Source organism: Syngnathoides biaculeatus, chromosome 13 (genome assembly GCF_019802595.1).
Source record: "Syngnathoides biaculeatus isolate LvHL_M chromosome 13, ASM1980259v1, whole genome shotgun sequence".
Lineage (NCBI taxonomy): Eukaryota > Metazoa > Chordata > Actinopteri > Syngnathiformes > Syngnathidae > Syngnathoides > Syngnathoides biaculeatus.
In genome coordinates, this window is record NC_084652.1 from 23,734,574 (window position 1) to 23,753,153 (window position 18,580).

At 41.5% G+C, this 18,580-nt stretch overlaps 1 protein-coding gene across 1 annotated transcript in view; it reads left to right on the forward strand.

The window, feature by feature from the left end:
• LOC133510384 (astrotactin-1-like) overlaps positions 1 to 18,580 on the forward strand; it is a 442,032-nt gene that overhangs the window by 360,914 nt on the left and 62,538 nt on the right. Inside the window, exons 17-19 of the mRNA XM_061838217.1 lie at positions 4,449 to 4,726; positions 12,021 to 12,154; positions 13,245 to 13,396. Coding sequence (XP_061694201.1) covers positions 4,449 to 4,726; positions 12,021 to 12,154; positions 13,245 to 13,396 — 564 coding nt within the window. The remainder of the gene's footprint in view (positions 1 to 4,448; positions 4,727 to 12,020; positions 12,155 to 13,244; positions 13,397 to 18,580) is intronic.

An 18,580-nucleotide genomic window follows, 5' to 3' on the forward strand; every position in this document is an offset into this window, starting at 1 on the left:
AAGGAATAAAGATGACGAGTCACCTCGATGAAGTTATGGGAAAGGGTAGTGGAGGCTAGACTCAGGACAGAAGTAAGTATCCGCGAGCAACAATATGGTTTCATGCTGAGACAGAGTACCACAGATGCATTATTTGCCTTGAGCATGCTCGTGGAAAAGTACAGAGAAGGACAGAAGGAGCTACATTGTGTCTTTGTAGACCTAGAAAAAGCCTATGACAAAGCACCAAGAGAGGAACTGTGGTACTCCATGTGAAAGTCTGGCATGGTGGAGAAATACATTAGAATATTACAGGACATGTATGAGGTCGGCAAAACAGCAGTGAGATGTACCGTAGGTGTGTCAGAAGAATTTAAGATGGAGGTGGGACTGCATCAGGGTTCCGCGTTTAGCCCCTTCCTGTTTGCGGTAGTAATGGATAGGCTGACAGATGAGGTTAGACTGGAATCCCCTTGGAACATGATGTTCGCAGATGATATTGTGATATGCAGTGAAAGCAGGGAGCAGGCAAAGGGAAAATTCAAAAGATGGAGGCACACACCGGAATGGAGAGGAATCAAGATTAGCCGAAGTAAAACAGAATATATGTGCATGAATGTGAGGGGCGGAGGAGGAAGAGTGAAGCTACGGGAGAAGAAATAGCAAGGGTGGACGACTTCAAATACTTGGGGTCAACAATACAGAGCAATGGAGAGTGTGGGAAGGAAGTAAAGAAATTGGTCAAAGCGGGATGGAACAGTTGGCGGAAGTTGTCTGGTGTTCTATGTGACAGAAGAGTCTCCGCTAGGATGAAGGGCAAAGTTTATAAAACATTGGTGAGGCCGGCCATGATGTACAGATTAGACACGGTGGCACTGATGGAACAACAGGAAGCAGAACTGGAGGTAGCAGAAATGAAGATCCTGAGGTTCTCGCTTGGAGTGAACAGGTTGGATAGGATTAGAAATGAGCTCATTAGAGGGACGGCCAAAGTTGGATGTTTTGGAGACAAGGTTTAAGAGAGCAGACTTCGATGGTTTGGACATGGTCAGAGGCGAGAGAGTGAGTATATTGGTCGAAGGGTGCTGAGGATGGAGCTGCCAGGCAAAAGAGCGAGAGGAAGACCAACGAAAAGGTTGATGGATGTTGTGAGGGAGGACAGGAGCACAGTGGGTGTTAGAGAGGAAGATGCACGAGATAGGCTTTGATGGAAAAAGATGACACGCTGTGGCAACCCCTAACGGGATGAGCCGAAAGGAAAAGAAAAAGAACAAAAGTAATATCCTTTATGGTATACTGTATTCAGACATATAGAAAAGCACAACATTAACTCTTGACTTTGGCATCTTGCATCACAATTATGCACGCATACACACACTGAATGATTTAAAGACGTGTGAGTTGCATTCTTGATGTGACTCCATCAACCATCAGACCTTATTTACTTACACGGCCCTCTGATTGGTGGGAGTGTCGCAGTCAACTGGTCCCAGTGGCCTCATTCCAAGGTCCTTGTGCTCCACGTTTAGCTGGTCAAGGACACGTTTATCCAAGATCCATGCGCACTGAGACACGTATCGGATAGATTGTCTGGCATAAAATTACAAACACACACACAAATGGGGCCGTTCCTTTGGGAGCAGGTCATTAGTTTGCGTGTTGAAGCTCCTGTACGGTTAACCTCAAAGGGTCTTTTTTGCATTTTCATTCGGCTCCAACATTGAAGGTGCTGGAACTCTCAAGTATGCATCTTTGAAAACTGTGCGACTTTACTGCCCCCAAGTGGTTGTCACAAGCGGTCTAACGTTTGGTTGTTGAAATGGATTAATGTAAAGAAACCATTCAAAAAGTCATCATTTCAATATTTTCATTTCACTTAGGTACAGGATTTGGTAAAGCAACATTTTTTTTTAACGCATCTGCTCCTCTGAAAGTTATATTCAGTCATTTTAAATTTAACGTTTTAAATTCCCTGTGTAGTGTTGACATATAATCAGTCTTCCTACCATGTAATTAGAATAATTGCATACTTTATGGAAAAAAACTCATGGTTAAAGCTATTTTTCCCACTCCAGAGATGAATTTCTATCAGGATTAATATTTAGACTAATTCATTCAAATTATCCAAATAAAAGCAATTAATGCTTTGTGTTGCACATTATCAAAACCAAATTATACCATTAGAAAAAGTGAAAGATGTGACAGATTTTTTTTTATTATTTTTATTTCTTGAGGCAGGGATTTCAGTAGACCTTCCTGTCAGTTTTATCATTCACGTCCATTCGTACATAGCTTCGGGCTGAAGGTCCATTCATTAAAAATACCAAATACCACTGTCAACTTCAGAATATAGTGAAGAAATACATGCATATTGTATGCTATTTTTACATATATGTTACTGTATATTGAACACATTTTTGTGAATATTTTATAATGACAAAAATCAAATATTCTTTTTAAAATCCAATTTCTTCAGTTCTTGGGGGCCTGTCTGTCTTGCACCATAGCAGATACAGCAGATGGAGGGGATTTTAGACTTCCAGCGCCTTCTCCACGCTGGGCTCCCATTAGTTCCTTTGTTTCTGTTTGTAGGGGGGCTTAGTCCTGGTCATGCACAGATTTGATGTTGCATAAGTGTTTGCAGCTGAGTGAATATCATGTTTAGGTGTCTTTGAGATTTCCCAATTTCACCCCAAAAAATTTGAGATCTTCCTCTAAACATCACATTAGATTAAGTCACTATTGTGCTATTAGAAATGCATCTTGCCAAAGCTTCCAATTTTTAATAAATTGACTCCAAACGGAATCTTTCTGCAAGCTTTCTGACACAGTGGACACTTGTGGGTATTGTTAACATCTAATGAGCTCATAGTTGACCTTCACTTAGCAAAATACATATGAATTTAAAAGACTATTCATAGCAAAAGTGATGATTTGCTTTTCATGAAAAAACTAGCATGTTTGTACCATATATGAAAAACCTTCACTCTGACTGACGGAGAACAATACAGAAACAAATTAATGTGTTCCTAAAAATGATAAATATAAAGTGATTTTTAAGCACACATCCAAGCACTGAACAATCACCTACTAGTAAATATGCACTCAACAGGTATAAATATGTCAGAACTTCATTTCAGTCCTACAATTTTTTTTTTTTTTTGTTATGCTTGAAGCTCAAAAAAGAAAAAGTCTTGCAGTCATTTGTAGTTATGAAGCACAGGCATGTTAAGCCTACATTTCAAGTAGTAGTATAAATGTCAAAACCGAACATCCAACGCGAGTAGTTCTGGTTGATCACCGATTCACATTTCAAGTAATTTTTTTTCACCTGTTTTAATAGTTTTGCCAGGTGCATTAATGCATTCCCTACATTTTTTTAATGACTGTCCACATGCTGGCGTCTCCTTGGAGAAGACACTGATCCTAATTTGCTTCCAGTAGGCCTGGCAGCGCCCTGCATGACAGCAGCTTCCAATTGGTGAATGAGTAGGTGAATGGGACACTTTGTGAAGCGCTTCAGCACTGTGATGGCGTAGATATAACGCTATACAAGTGCAGCCTATTTACCATGTACTGAAGTGCTCCTAAAATGCTTGTCATTGCCCCAATATCCACGTGATCTGGAACAAACATTCATTTGCTATTCAGAGTTCTCGCCGGAGGGTTCATTGGATAAATGTGTGTGTATGTGTTTGTGCGTGTAAAATGGGACAATGGCACTAAAATTATAGTTGAAATAACTCAAGAAAAAAGAAGATATCTTGAAAAAAAAATTATTTCTCTGGTATATTTCTTTTTGTTCCTTGCATTTTGACATTCCGTTGGTGTTGACTTAGTCATGTGAAGGTCAGAAATGTAAAGGTCAACAGCAATTTGCGACAGCCAGTATTGCATGAATGTATTTTTCATTGTTTTGAAGAAATCATTCTCTTTCCACATCCACCTTCTTTTCTTGAGGGAACTGCCTGGAACTGTATTAGGCGCAAATATTTACACTCCTGCTTAAGCATTCTTCTTGTGATGTTGACAAGTTAAAAGTCTCCAAAAGGGAGATGTGGAAACATGGGAGTGCATTAATGCTTTGTAGATTCAGCAAGCCAGTATAGAAGAAAAAAAATCCTGTCAGTTTAACGTTTTTGTTTTTTTCCCCCTCTGTCCTTTGTCTCATTAGCACGATCAGGTGACTTCACCATAGACTGTATTTCTCTATGTTGTTGGGCACGTGGGACCCAATGAAAAATTCCACCATATAGCACATGGAAAACAATATTTTCAAGGCCTTTAAAATTGTCATCATTTTTTTTCCCCTTATGATGCCTCTCCCTGTGAAAACAAAGGATGAATTGCAACGTTTTTTTCCACATGCTGCAGTTTGAATGATTTTAATAGTTATTATAAACATACATATAATTGGCCCCTTGTGTAGTAATACTCAGCTAATCAACTTTGTTTCATCTGCCCACTAGGTAACTCACCCTCTGAGGAATCAGAGGAGCATGAAAAGGAGCCTCGGACATTGACCTACCCTGCATACATTGCCAGCCTGCTGGATGCAGGAGCCAAGCGAATGGCAGCCGGTGTCCGGATGGATTGCGCCAGCCAGGGCCAATGTCCTCGTTCCTGCCATCTCTGCCATATGAGCCCAAGGGCAGCTCAAGGGCGTCAGCAGTCCGAGCCTGTCCTACTGCAAATTACCAAGGCAGCGCCCCTCTATGAATTGGTATCCAACAACGAGACATACCAGGTGTGTTGAAGTTTATTTTTGAGACGCAGATAAAATCTTCACTGAACTAAAAGTGTAATGTTTTGAGTAGAATTTTAGTCTTTAGTATCGCAATGGGGCCTTATGGTTTGACTGCAGGAAAGCAGACAGAACACTTGAATAAAAAACAAAAATCTAAAAAAAATGAAAATCTTTAGTAATATATTTCCATTTTACAAAACCTATGCAATGAGACTGAGCTAAAAGAGCAGCAGCAGTGTTAAGTGACAACTGTACATGAATAAGAAATACTACAAATAGGTCAACTGTATAAACTGTGAAAACTGTACAGATTGTACATTAACAGCAGCAATGCATGTACAAGGCTCCAATTAAGCTGGCTCACATCACTATTTGTGAGTCAAAATTAACATCTGCGGCCTCATGAAGCACATTGAATAGAAAATCTGCAAAACAAAGATTAGTAGCTGTGGTCCGCGGACGCACGGACGTGACGTGTTTGGGTCGTCACCCAAAGGGAAAAAGTGCGGCAAGTGCTGGTGCCACAAAGACAAAGCTCATATAATTTTTTGATCTCGTCAATCAGAGCTCCAAGGAGTATTTAAACTTATCAAAGCAATTTCACATTCTCATATTATTTCTCATTGCTGCCATACTTTCCTGCATGTTTTTGTCTGCATTTTTCATTGTAATTCCTTATTTTAAATACTATTCAACCAACAAGTTTTTTGAGATTGTAGGATAAAGGCTGTAGTTGGATACTATTGTGGACTTAATAGGCGGCAACAATGAGAAAATGAAATGCCAGAATTTTGGAAGTAATAACCCATCAGCAACATCCACCCATTCATTTTCTGAGTCGCTTATCTTCACAAAGGTCCCAGAAGTGCTGGGGTGCACTCAGAACTGGTTGCCAGCAAATAGCATCGAGACAAACAGCCACACTCACAACCACACCTAGGGACAATTTAGAGTGTCCAATTAATGTTGCATGTTTTTGGAATGTGGGAGGAAACCAGAGTGCCTGGAGGAAACCCACGCAGGCACAAGGAGAACATGCAAACTCCACACAGGCGGATCCGGGATTGAACCTGAAACCTCACAAGTGTGAGGCCAATGCTTTACCAGCTGATCCACCGTGCCGCCCTCAGAATAACACCTAATGGCAATTCATGCAATCTTGATTCGGGTACCTTCTACCACACTGCTTGCACTGTGTTTCAGATCATAGTATAACGCATTGCCAGTTGTGGTGATGCACCCCACCACCCCCGTTCCAACACACACACACTCGTCAGTCGCTCACAAGAGATAGCTGATTCAAAATCTCGATGCAAATGTTTCTGTTTTGCGGAACTATTTGTTACAGATCCTTGTGTGGGATTTAGATTTCCCCAACACAGTAAGCATAATTAGCAGGCTTGGTGGAAAAATAATGGCTGCTGTTGTATTCCTTTAAAACCACAATGCTTTCTTGGCAAATAAAACATACAGCCTTTGACTGGATTTCAGCAAAAAAATATTTTTATCCTTTGAAATACTCAGCACTCATTGTTGACATTTCTTTTCTGGGACCCACTCATTGATGCAGATGGGTGCAGAGCAGTAGCTAAGTAATAAGAAAGAGTACTCCATCCGTCCATTCAGCCATCCATTTTCTGAGCCGCTTTTCCTCACTCGGGTCGCAGGAGTGTTGGAGCCTACTTTAGCTATCTTTGGACAGAAGGCACGGTACACTCTGAACTGGTTGCCAGCCAATTGCAGGGCGCATCGAGACGTAAAAGAGTCTCACTCATATTCACACCTACGGGCACTTTAGAGTCTTCAATTAACCTACCACACATGTTTTTTGTGGGATGTGGGAAGAAAACGGAGTGCCCGGAGAAAACCCACACAGGCATGGGGAGAACATGCAAACTCCACACAGATGGAGTTACGAGGTGAAACTTGGACCTCAACATCTGGTATAACCTGTTGGTCACTATGTCCCTCAAAGAGTAGTCGTCTAAGCAAAATCAAGTCAATGTATCACGTTGCGTATTGCGCCACCTGGTGGACGGCTTGTCATTACAACACAAGGTCAAATGGAAGCAGTCCCGATTAGGATATGATTTGATTTAGCTAATTCTGTACATTCAGTGGGGCAGGTTAAAAAGACCAATGGGATGGATGTAGCCCGCCATTCAAAGTTTGACCACCTCTGCAGTCAACAGAGAAAATCATTGTGATAATGAAACCCTCCAATTTATTTTAGTGGTCCTCCAGTTCTGAGCACCTCATTCAGAAACATATCCGTATTGAGGAAGACTACAAAAATCACACCTTGCTGTGTTTTTGAGTTCCAACTTATTTTTGACCACATCAACATTGTAGGCCAATACTGCTGTGACTCCTCTTGTAAAGGTGAATGTCAACATCCATCCATTTTCTTTGCCGCTTCCCCTCACAAGGGTCGCAGAGAGTGCTGAACCTATCCCAGCTGTCAACGAGCAGGAGGCAGGGTACACCCTGAACTGTTTTCCAGCCAATTGCAGGGCACATAGAGACAAACAGCTACACTCACAATCACACCTAGGGGCAATTTAGAGTGTCCAATTAATGTTGCATGTTATTGGGATGAAACCGGAGTGCCCGGGGAAAACCCACTCAGGCACGGGGAGAACATGCAAACTTCACACAGGCAGGTCTGGGATTGACCTCAGAACTGTGAGGCCAAAGCTTTACCAGCTGAACCACCGTGCCGCGAATGTCAACATGGTGCCCCATATTCTACAGGGGTGTCAGGATAGATGTACGTATTGAAAAAGGTCAACTCCAGGTTGGTGGTGTTTGTCCAGGTAGATGAATGAATGCATAAAAAGTGTTAATAGTGAACATAAAAAAATGCAGCCCTATGGGGGCACAAACCAGTGCAATCTGTAGGCCGGTCCCAAGCCCGGATAAATGCAGAGGGTTGCGTCAGGAAGGGCATCCGGCGTAAAAACTGTGCCAAACAAATATGAGCGTTCATCTAAAGAATCCCATACCGGATCGGTCGTGGCCCGGGTTAACAACGCCCGCCCCCGGCACTGCTAACCTGCAGGGCGTCGGTGGAAATTCAGCTACTGTGGGTCGAAGACAAAGAAGAGGAGGAAACCGGATCCAGCGTCAGAAGAAAAAGAGGAATGCACAGAGCCTACAACTGAGTGTAGGGACTTTGAATGTTGGGACTATGACAGGAAAAGCACAGGAGTTGGTTGACATGATGATTAGGAGATAGGTTGATGTACTGTGCATCCAAGAGAGCAGGTGGAAAGGTAGTAAGGCTAGAAGTTTGGGAGCAGGGTTTAAATTATTCTACCATGGAGTAGATGGGAAGAGAAATGGAGTAGGGGTTATTTTAAAGGAAGAGCTGGCTAAGAATGTCTTGGAGGTGAAAAGTGTATCAGATAGAGTGATGAGACTAAAATTTGAAATTGAGGGTGTTATGTATAATATGGTTAGCAGCTATGCACCACAGGTAGGATGTGACCTAGAGTTGAAAGAGAAATTCTGGAAGGAACTAGATGAAGTTGTTCTGAGCATCCCAGACAGCGAGAGAGTTGTGATTGGTGCAGATTGTAATGGACATATTGGTAAAGGAAACAGGGGCGATGAAGAAGTGATGGGTAAGTACGGCATCCAGGAAAGGAACTTGAAGGGCAGATGGTGGTGGACTTTGCAAAAAGGATGGAGATGGCTGTAGTGAACACTTATTTCCAGAAGAGGGAGGAACATATAGTGACCTACAAGAGCGGAGGTAGAACCACACAGGTAGATTATATTTTGTGCAGACGATGTAATCTGAAGGAGGTTAGTGACTGTAAAGTAGTGGTAGGGGAGAGTGTAGCTCGACAGCATAGGATGGTAGTATGTAGGATGATTCTGGTGGTGGGTAGGAAGATTAAGAAGACAAAGGTAGAGCAGAGAACCATGTGGTGGAAGCTGAGAAAGGAAGAATGTTGTGCGGCCTTCCGGAAAGAGGTGAGACAGGCTCTCGATGGACAACCGAAGCTCCCGGAAGACTGGACGACGACAGCCAAGGTGATCAGAGAGACAGGCAGGAGAGTAATTGGTGTGTCTTTTGGTAGGAAAGGGGTGAAGGAGACTTGGTGGTGGAACCCCAAAATACAGGGAGTCATACAAGGAAAGAGATTAGCGAAGAAGAAGTGGGATACTGAGAGGACTGAGGAGAGGCGAAAGGAGTACATCGAGATGCGACGTAGGGCAAAGGTAGAGGTGGCAAAGGCTAAACAAGAGGCATATCAAGACATGTACACCAGGTTGGACACGAAAGAAGGAGAAAAGGATCTCTACAGGTTGGCCAGACAGAGGGATAGAGATGGGAAGGATGTGCAGAAGGTTAGGGTGATTAAGGATAGAGATGGAAATGTGTTGACTGGTGCCGGTAGTGTGCTAAATAGATGGAAAGAATACTTTGAGAAGTTGATGAATGAAGAAAATGAGAGAGAAGGAAGAGTTGAAGAGGCAAGAGTGAAGGACCAGGAAGTGGAAATGATTACTAAGGGGGAAGTCAGAAAGGCACTATTAAGGATGAAAAATGGAAAGGCAATTGGTCCTGATGACATACCGGTAGAGGTATGGAAGGAATTTGGAGAGATGGCTGTGGAGTTTTTGACCAACTTATTCAACAGAATACTAGCGGGCGAAAAGATGCCTGAAGAATGGAGGAAAAGTGTTCTAGTTCCCATTTTTAAGAACAAAGGGGATGTTCAGAGCTGTGGGAACTACCGAGGAATAAAGTTGATGAGCCACACAATGAAGTTATGGGAAAGAGTAGTGGAGGGTAGACTCAGGACAGAAGTAAGTATCTGCGAGCAACAGTATGGTTTCATGCCGAGAAAGAGTACCACAGATGCATTATTTGCCTTGAGGATGCTCGTGGAAAAGTACAGAGAAGGTCAGAAGGAGCTATATTGTGTCTTTGTGGATCTAGAGAAAGCCTATGACAGAGTACCAAGAGAGGAACTGTGGTACTGCATGCGTAAGTCTGGTGTGGCAGAGAAGTATGTTAAAATAGTACAGGACATGTATGATGGCAGCAGAACAATGGTGAGGTGTGCCTTAGGTGTGACAGAGGAATTTAAGGTGGAGGTGGGACTGCATCAGGGATCAGCTCTGAGCCCCTTCCTGTTTGCAGTGGTAATGGATAGGCTGACAGATGAGGTTAGACTGGAATCCCCTTGGACCATGATGTTCGCAGATGATATTGTGATATGCAGTGAAAGCAGGGAGCATGCAGAGGAACAATTAGAAAGATGGAGACATGCACTGGAATGGAGAGGAATGAAGATTAGCCGAAGTAAAACAGAGTATATGTGCGTGAATGAGAAAAGTGGAGGGGAAGAGTGAGGCTACAGGGAGAAGAGATAGCGAGGGTGGACGACTTCAAATACTTGGGGTCAACAATACAGAGCAATGGAGAGTGTGGTCAGGAAGTGAAGAAACGGGTCCAAGCAGGTTGGAACAGCTGGCGAAAGGTGTCTGGTGTGTTATGTGACAGAAGAGTCTCTGCTAGGATGAAGGGCAAAGTTTACAAAACAATGGTGAGGCCGGCCATGATGTACGGATTAGAGACGGTGGCCCTGAAGAAACAAGAAGAAGCTGAACTGGAGGTGGCAGAAATGAAGATGTTGAGGTTCTCGCTCGGAGTGAGCAGGTTGGATAGGACTAGAAATGAGCTCATTAGAGGGACAGCCAAAGCTGGATGTTTTGGAGACAAGCTTCGAGAGTGCAGACTTCAATGGTTTGGACATGTTCAGGGGCGAGAGAGTGAGTATATTGGTGGAAGGGTGCTGAAGATGGAGCTGTCAGGCAAAAGAGCGAGAGGAAGACCAAAGAAAAGGTGAATGGATGTGGTGAGGGAAGACATGAGGCCAGTTGAAGTTAGAGAGGAAGATGCAGGAGATAGGCTAAGATGGCAAAAGATGACACGCTGTGGCGACCCCTAACAGGACAAGCCGAAAGGAAAAGAAGAAGAAAAGAAGAATAGTGAAAATCAAAAAGAGTGCCATGTCACATCACCATTAATCCTTAGAGTGTAGATCTACAGATTCCCCATGTATTTTAAATTCAAAGCTAGATTTCCCCTTCAACTTTCCAGTGAGGATTTAATAAAAAAAAAAAAAAAAAAAACTTGGGGATGTTTCAGAATGAATCACATATGTTGCCATTGAACAGGAAATTTGCTGTTGTCTTGTAACATTGTCGTTGGTTCCCCAAAACACTTTTTTTTTCATCAAAAATGTCACTGGATTCATGTTCTTTATTTTCTGCATTGGGGACATCTAAATCCCACACAAGGATCTGTAACAAGTAGTTCCGCCAAACAGAAACATTTGCATCGAGATTCTGAATCAGCTATCTCTTGTGAGCGACTGACGAGTGTGTGTGTGTGTGTGTGTGTGTGTGTGTGTGTGTGTGTGTGTGTGTGTGTGTGTGTGTGTGTGTGTGTGTGTGTGTGTGTGTGTGTGTGTTGGAACGGGGATGAAAGGGTGCATCACCACAGCTGGCATTGTGTTATACTATGATCTGACACAGTGCAAGCAGTGTGGGAGAGGGTACCCGAATCAAGATCATCTTTTTCTTTGCAAAGTATGTCAAAACACATGAGGAATTAGTCTCCGGTCGGTGGAACTGCTCTAATAAAACAACAGACAGTCAATTGACAATAGATATTCAGAAAAACAGTCCCTGAGCAACAATACTCATGGGAGTGCTGGAGCCTATTCTGTTAGGCCAACATTCCGAGGGGCAACACCGTGCTGCCATTTTGCACTTTAAAAGTATAATTCGTATATATTATTTATTCAGGGGTGACACGGTGAAACAGCTGGTAAAGCGTTGGCCTCACAGTTCTGAGGTCCCTAGTTCAATCCCGGACCCGCCTACGTGGAGTTTGCGTGTTCTTCCCATGCCTGTCTGGATTTCCTCCGGGCGCTCCGGTTTCCTCACATAATTCCAAAAACATGCAACATTAATTGGACACTCTAAATTGCCCTTAGGTGTGATTGTGAGTGCGGCTTTTTATCTCTATGTGCCCTGTGATTGGCTGGCAACCAGTCTAGGGTGTACCCCGCCTCCTGCCCATTGACAGCTGGGATAGGCTCCATACTTCCTGTGACCCTCATGAGGATAAACAACTAAGAAAATGGATGCATTGATTATTTATTTAGGTGCAGAAAAGGTTGGCCACCACTGTGTACCATATTTATTGTCCAGCTATACCTTTAGATTTGATCTTGTATGAAAAGTTATTTTCTCTATTTTTTCACAGGCTCTTCAAGAGGCAATGATGAGCATGCTGTGGTGCTCTGGGAGAGGAGATGTGATTGATGACTGGTGTCGATGTGATTCCAGTGCCTTTGGCATCGATGGACTCCCGACTTGTGCACCTCTTCCACAACCAATGTATGCAATTCATACATATTGTACAAGTAATACTAAATTTCAGTTCAACCAACTACTAAATTAACAGACACATTTTTGTTGTGGGTAGTGGTTAATCTACATATATATGTAAATCTAAGTCTGAGGGCTGCATGATTATGTCCAAAATAATCATTGTGATTGATTTCATGATTAATACCCATGTTAGAGAAATATGTTTGTTTTTGTTGCACACTTTGCAACAAACCATCTTTAAGTCTTCAGTACAAAATGAATCTTTAAATAAAAATGCATCCATTATCCAAGCCGCTCATCCTCACAAGAGTCACGGGAAAGATGAAGCCAATATATTCCCATATCCCAGTCAGTCGCAGACCAGATTAAATACAAATCCATCCATTCTGTTTACCCTCAGGAGGGTCAAGTGCTGGAGCTGGATCCCAACTGTCATCGGGCAGGAAGTGGGGTACACCCTGAAGTGGTTGTTTGAATTAAAATAAATGACAACAAATAATAAATAATGAATTTTATTTTTTTTTAAATCTATTTAATTTAGGCACCAGAATGGAGCAACTGCTTAGCGCGTTGGCCTCACAGTTCTGAGGACCGGGGGTTTGAATCCTGGCCCGGCTTGTGTGGAGTTTGCACATTTTCTCCAGGCACTCCTCTTTCTTCCCACATCCCCAAAACATGCAACATTAATTGGACACTGTAAATTGTGAATGGCTGGCAACCAGTTAAGAGTGTATCCCACCTCCTGTCCGTTGACAGCTTTGGTAGGCTCCAGCACTTCCGTGACCCTTGTGAGGATAAGTGGCTAAGAAAATGGATGGATGAATGTGTATATACATATAGATGCAACTGCAGATATATCCATTGTTGTTGTTTCTGTAGATTCTTAGATCTATATATAAAATGTATATATAAACACTGATTTAAATCAAAGAATCTACAGAAACAACAAAAATTGATATATTTGCTTTTGCATCTGAACTCTTCATATAAAGGTCCAAAGGTGTATCATTCTCATTTGTTTTAACTGGTTGTTGTTTTATGGCACTTTTATGTGGCACTAAGAGGTCATGCTCATGTTTTTTATTCTTGTTGCCAGGCTGAAACTGTCTTACACTTATGAGCCAAGTAGCTCATTGCTCATCATGGAATGGAACCACACAGAGCCACCGATTGGTGTGCGGATCATTGATTATCTCATCAGCCAGGAGAGGGTGACAGAGAGGACCGACCACTCGAAGGTTGAGACAGGTATTTTTACTGAGAGCAGCAATTGGAGTTTTAAGGAGGGTTATATGTTATCATATGGGGGAGTTTGTACTTTGGTTCAAGTGATCTACAGTAAGGCATCCAGCAAGTTCAACCTATCCACTCATCGCGGTACATTGGTGTGCTGTGTTTACCCTTATTTTTTTCAAAACCTTATCCTTTCTGACCACTCCAAATATATGTTGTGTGACAATACTCCACTCAATTTTTATTTAAAAAAAAAAAAACGCTCACTATAATTCTGTACACATAATTCTTTTTCACCCTGTAATCAGTACATGTATGTACAGTATAGGCATGCCATACAAAGTCCAATTTTCCAGATCCATTTTCTAAGCTACTTATCCTCACTAGGGTCATGGAAGTGCTGGAGCTTATCCCAGGTGTAATCAGGCAGGAGGCGGAGTAGACCCTGAACTGGTTACCAGCCAATCACAGAGTACATGGAGACAGACAACAGTCGCTCTCACATTCACATCTCAGGGCAATTTAGAGTTTCCCATTAATGCATGTTTGGGGGCACGGGAGGAAGAAGGAGTGTCCGGAGAAAACACACGCAGGCACGGGGAGAACATACAAACTCCACACAGGCAGGATTGGAATTTTAACCCTGGTCCTCAGAACTGTGAGGCCAACTCTCTAACCAGTTTGTCCAACATGCTGTCCTCAAGGTCTCATATTTTCACTATTCAGTGCTCCATAGAGTGACTCTCTAACATGGAGTTAGAATAAAAGTGTCAGTTTCATAAAAATAATAAATAAAAAAAAAAAACCACCTTCATTTTTGTATGTAGGTCCAGGAATGCATTTCTGACAGGTTCTTCTATTTGACCCAATTTTGTATCTGCTTTGTTCTTATTTGACTAAGACTGCCCCGACCCAGAAAAGACACACTTGTTAGAATACACATTTGTTATGGTGACAGCGTTGGCTTTGGAGTGGAGAGGTAGGCAGAGATCTTCAAAGTTACAAACTTATAAGCTTGAAAAATGTGAATGACCTGATTTCAGGCCTCTCAATTGTAAACGTGGATCTCAGCAATCCATGTCTGAGTTTCATTTGTTTTTTACATTTACTGAGGCACGATAGAGCCAATATTCCATCCAAAATATGAGAAAAAGTTGGTTTGGTAAGCCACGTTCTTGTTTTGTGTTGTATCGTATTGTGTGTAAATTGTCTTAAACTCAATACAACTGCTTTGTTATATTTTGCTGGTTTGACCAAGGGGAGTTATTCTAAGTTCACACGTAACATATACTGTAAATTGTGAGACAAATTAGTCCTCCCACCCTATTATTATTTTTTTTAGCTCCATAAACACCTACATGTCATTTGGAACCCACAAATCTCTTGTCCTTTGTACCTGTGCAATCCATTTTTTACGACAAATCGGTTCTTTAGGAAATATGTGAAGACTGAATCCGTCCTCCCGAGTATTCAAGCAAAATCCAGCAACACAACAAGCCAGCATTTTGGCAAAAAACACAAACAACAGCTAATTTCTCGCCTGTACAGGAGGTAAACACACTCCATTCTGCAGCTGAAGTTGTCTGTCTAATATGTCACTTCTGGCTTCTTCTTCTTCAACCGCCCACAGTCCACAGACTTTTCATGCCGCGAGATTAAAAAATGTATATCCAGCATCATTCTGACGTGCTGTGAAAAAAACGGATGATTCCATTCGGTCTGTATTTCTCTCTCTCTCCATATATATACAGCCATTATCCAAAGCTCTCATCCTCACAAGGATGGTCGGTCACGGGATAGCCGGAGCCCATCCCAGCTAGCTTTAGGCAATAGGACTCTGAACTGGTCGCCAGTCTGTCACTGGGGAGATATCAACACCATCACTGAGCGGGAATCAATCCAACGCTGCCCACACCAATGTCGGGCATGTGTATGACCACATAGATAGATAGATGATAGATAGATAGATAGATAGATAGATAGATAGATAGATAGATAGATAGATAGATAGATAGATAGATAGATAGATAGATATATAGATAGATAGATAGATAGATAGATATATAGATAGATAGATAGATAGATAGATTAGATAGATAGATAGATGATAGATAGATAGATAGATTTGTGTATTTGATTGATTTAATTATAGTATTGTTTTGTGTGATTCATGTATATCGTTCGGTTTCAATACAAAATTGTGACACCCCTAATGCGTGTATGTGTGTGTGTGTGTGTGCATGTGTGTGTGTGTATATATATATATATATATATATATACCTGTGAATGAGGTTTATTGTGCAAAATATTAAACTGAACTGGATAGAAACTCTATTAAAATGCTAAAATAAACAATTCAGTTGCTATAGTTTTCCCATTACTGCACAATAATACTAATACTAATAATAATATGGAATATGTAATTAGTTTCAAAGGCATCATCGCTGTGGCATTGCCTGAGAGGTATGAAAATAGTTCAAAGTTCACATATTGAATAGAGAGGGGACTGACTATTACCTGAATGAATTCCACACACTGCTTTGTAATGCCACATATAGTACAGTATCATATAGTTGAGTGTAGAAATTTGGACACTAGGTGTTTTCAAGTATCATTACACTTTAATTTTCCTTTGTCTTGTTTATTTTGCAACAGTACAGTAACTAGCAGACAGCCTCTGGCCCATGTTTCTTCTTCTTTTATTGTATTTAACAGTAGTTAGAAAATCCTTCTATTTTTTCTAACTTTTAGTGTAACTCCAACACATTTACAAACAAGAACATCCATTTCTTGGCTACGAGAATTCTATATAATCAAGGACTAACATTTATACAGTTCCTCAAACTGTTGGGATCCATTGTGATAATTTATGAATAAATTTAACATTTACAAAGACAGTTTTAGTTTTGATCAGTCATGGGGTAATTACAATATGATGATTCATGTAGGTGTAACTTAAATTCCTGAAGAAGACTAATATTTTAAAATACATTGTGTGTATGTATGGGATAACCAAATATTGAAAAAGCTTTTAGTTTTTCAGTGTAAATAAAAGTTGAGCATTATTAATGTTGTCGATTAAAATACAGCTCTTGTATTAGATCTCATTAGTTTGTCCAGGAGGTTATACAGTGTGCCCTTGCCCATTCGCGGTTGGTTCACCGTTCACAGCCCCGCATATTTGCGGATTTTTTCTTTTTAAATGTACCATATTTTCACAATCACAGAGGTCTTAAATTGTCTTCCAAATAGACGAGGCCCTACATTAGATATGGCAGCTTACAATGTGATGTATCTTATGTGCACAGTGAGTTCCAACATTTGGAAATGTTGTTGACTTGTGACTTGTCCAATAAAGTACACTTAAACACACTAGTTGCACTGTTAGCATGCATGCCGGCAAGTGTTTTGAGGTGTTTGTAAACTACCACTTGATGGCGCTCATGAGACAATGAGGACCAATTGCTTTTCATACCTGTAAACTGAAGAAGCTTAAATTGCCTGTGTAGACTGGTCATTACTGCCAGTGTTGTGCACACTCATTTTGTCACATCGAAAATAAAATTGTCACACCGCAGCAAACAAAATAGCATGAATGGCAAATAATAAAACAAATAAAATAATGACTCGAGAAAAAATTGACACAAAATGTGCACTTTAAACACTATTTGCATGCATGCTTTGCAGTACTAAGGAGGAATTTAGAGCTGAAAAGCATGCTGAGAACGTAATCCCTGCGAACATTGGGGAAACACCATATTGTTGTAGTAGGTCAGGCTAGCAACCAAATGTGGGAGGTTTTTTTACATGTACACATTACGTATGACATGTGCTGTGCGTGCAGCCAGTCAATATTTTTTGCAAACTTTTAACTTGATCAACAATGATACAATATAAGCCTCAAAATTAAAAACAACCAATTTACTTAAAATATTTAAAGGAAAAATATGATGGGGCTTTTTTTGTTGTTTTTTTTTGGGGGGGGGACAATTAAAACCGTCCCCAGATATCTTCATAACTTGTCTATGACATGTTTTACTCAAAATACCTCAAGGATCAAGATTTATAGATTTATTGTTATCGCACATGTCTGGAAATTGGCTGATCTGTCTCATGCAGTGTGCCAGCTCACATTCTGCCCACTTCCTGCTGCGCCCATGCTGAGCTTGGGTTTATCTTAGATTAAAATCACAGTGTTGGATCACACTGCCGCATTACTACTGGCGCTTGGCCGTTTTCTCTTCCTCCTCACTTGGTGGAAAATTTTAGCACTGGCCTGTTGCTTGCTTCTAGAAGCGGAAGCACACTCCAGAGTGTGGAAAACAAGTACGTACCCTTTAAGACAAAGACAACATTTTTGTTGTGCATGGATGCATTGCCAAACACAAACATGGCTGCTTCACCAAGCACTTCACAGAAACATCAACTGTTGTTTTTTTTTTTTTTTTAGAAGCTAAAGCAGTTAAAAGATTTAAAGGGAATGAGAGGAGCCACTTTGATATTGGCGACTGAAATAAACACACCCGATGGCATAGTCTGGACACTCTCAGATCCACTGGCCTCGACTTCCTGGTGGTGGACTTTGCACAAAGGATGGAGATGGCTGTAGTGAACACTTATTTCCAGAAGAGGGAGGAACATATAGTGACCTACAAGCGCGGAGGTAGAAGCACACAGATGGATTATATTTTGTGCAGACGAAGTAATCTGAAGGAGGTTAATGACTGTAAAGTAGTGGTCGGGGAGAGTGTAGCTCGACAGTATAGGATGGTGGTGTTTAGGATGACTCTGGTGGTGGGTAGGAAGATTAAGAAGACAAAGGTAGAGCAGAGAACCATATGTTACAACATAATATATGTCCGTGAATGAGAGGGGTGGAGGGGGAAGAGTGAGGCTACAGAGAGAAGACATAGCACAGGTGGACAACTTCAAATATTTAGGGTCAACAATCCAGAGCAATGGTGAGTGTGGTAAGGATGTGAAGAAACGGGTCCAAGCAGGTTGGAACAGCTGGCAGAAGGTGTCTGGTGTGTTATGTGACAGAAGAGTCTCTGCTAGGATGAAGGGCAAATTTTCTAAAGCAGTGGTGAGGCCGGCCATGATGTACGGATTAGCAACGGTGGCACTAAAGAAACAACAGGAAGCAGACCTGGAGGTAGCAGAAATGAAGATGTTGAGGTTCTCACTCGGAGTGAGCAG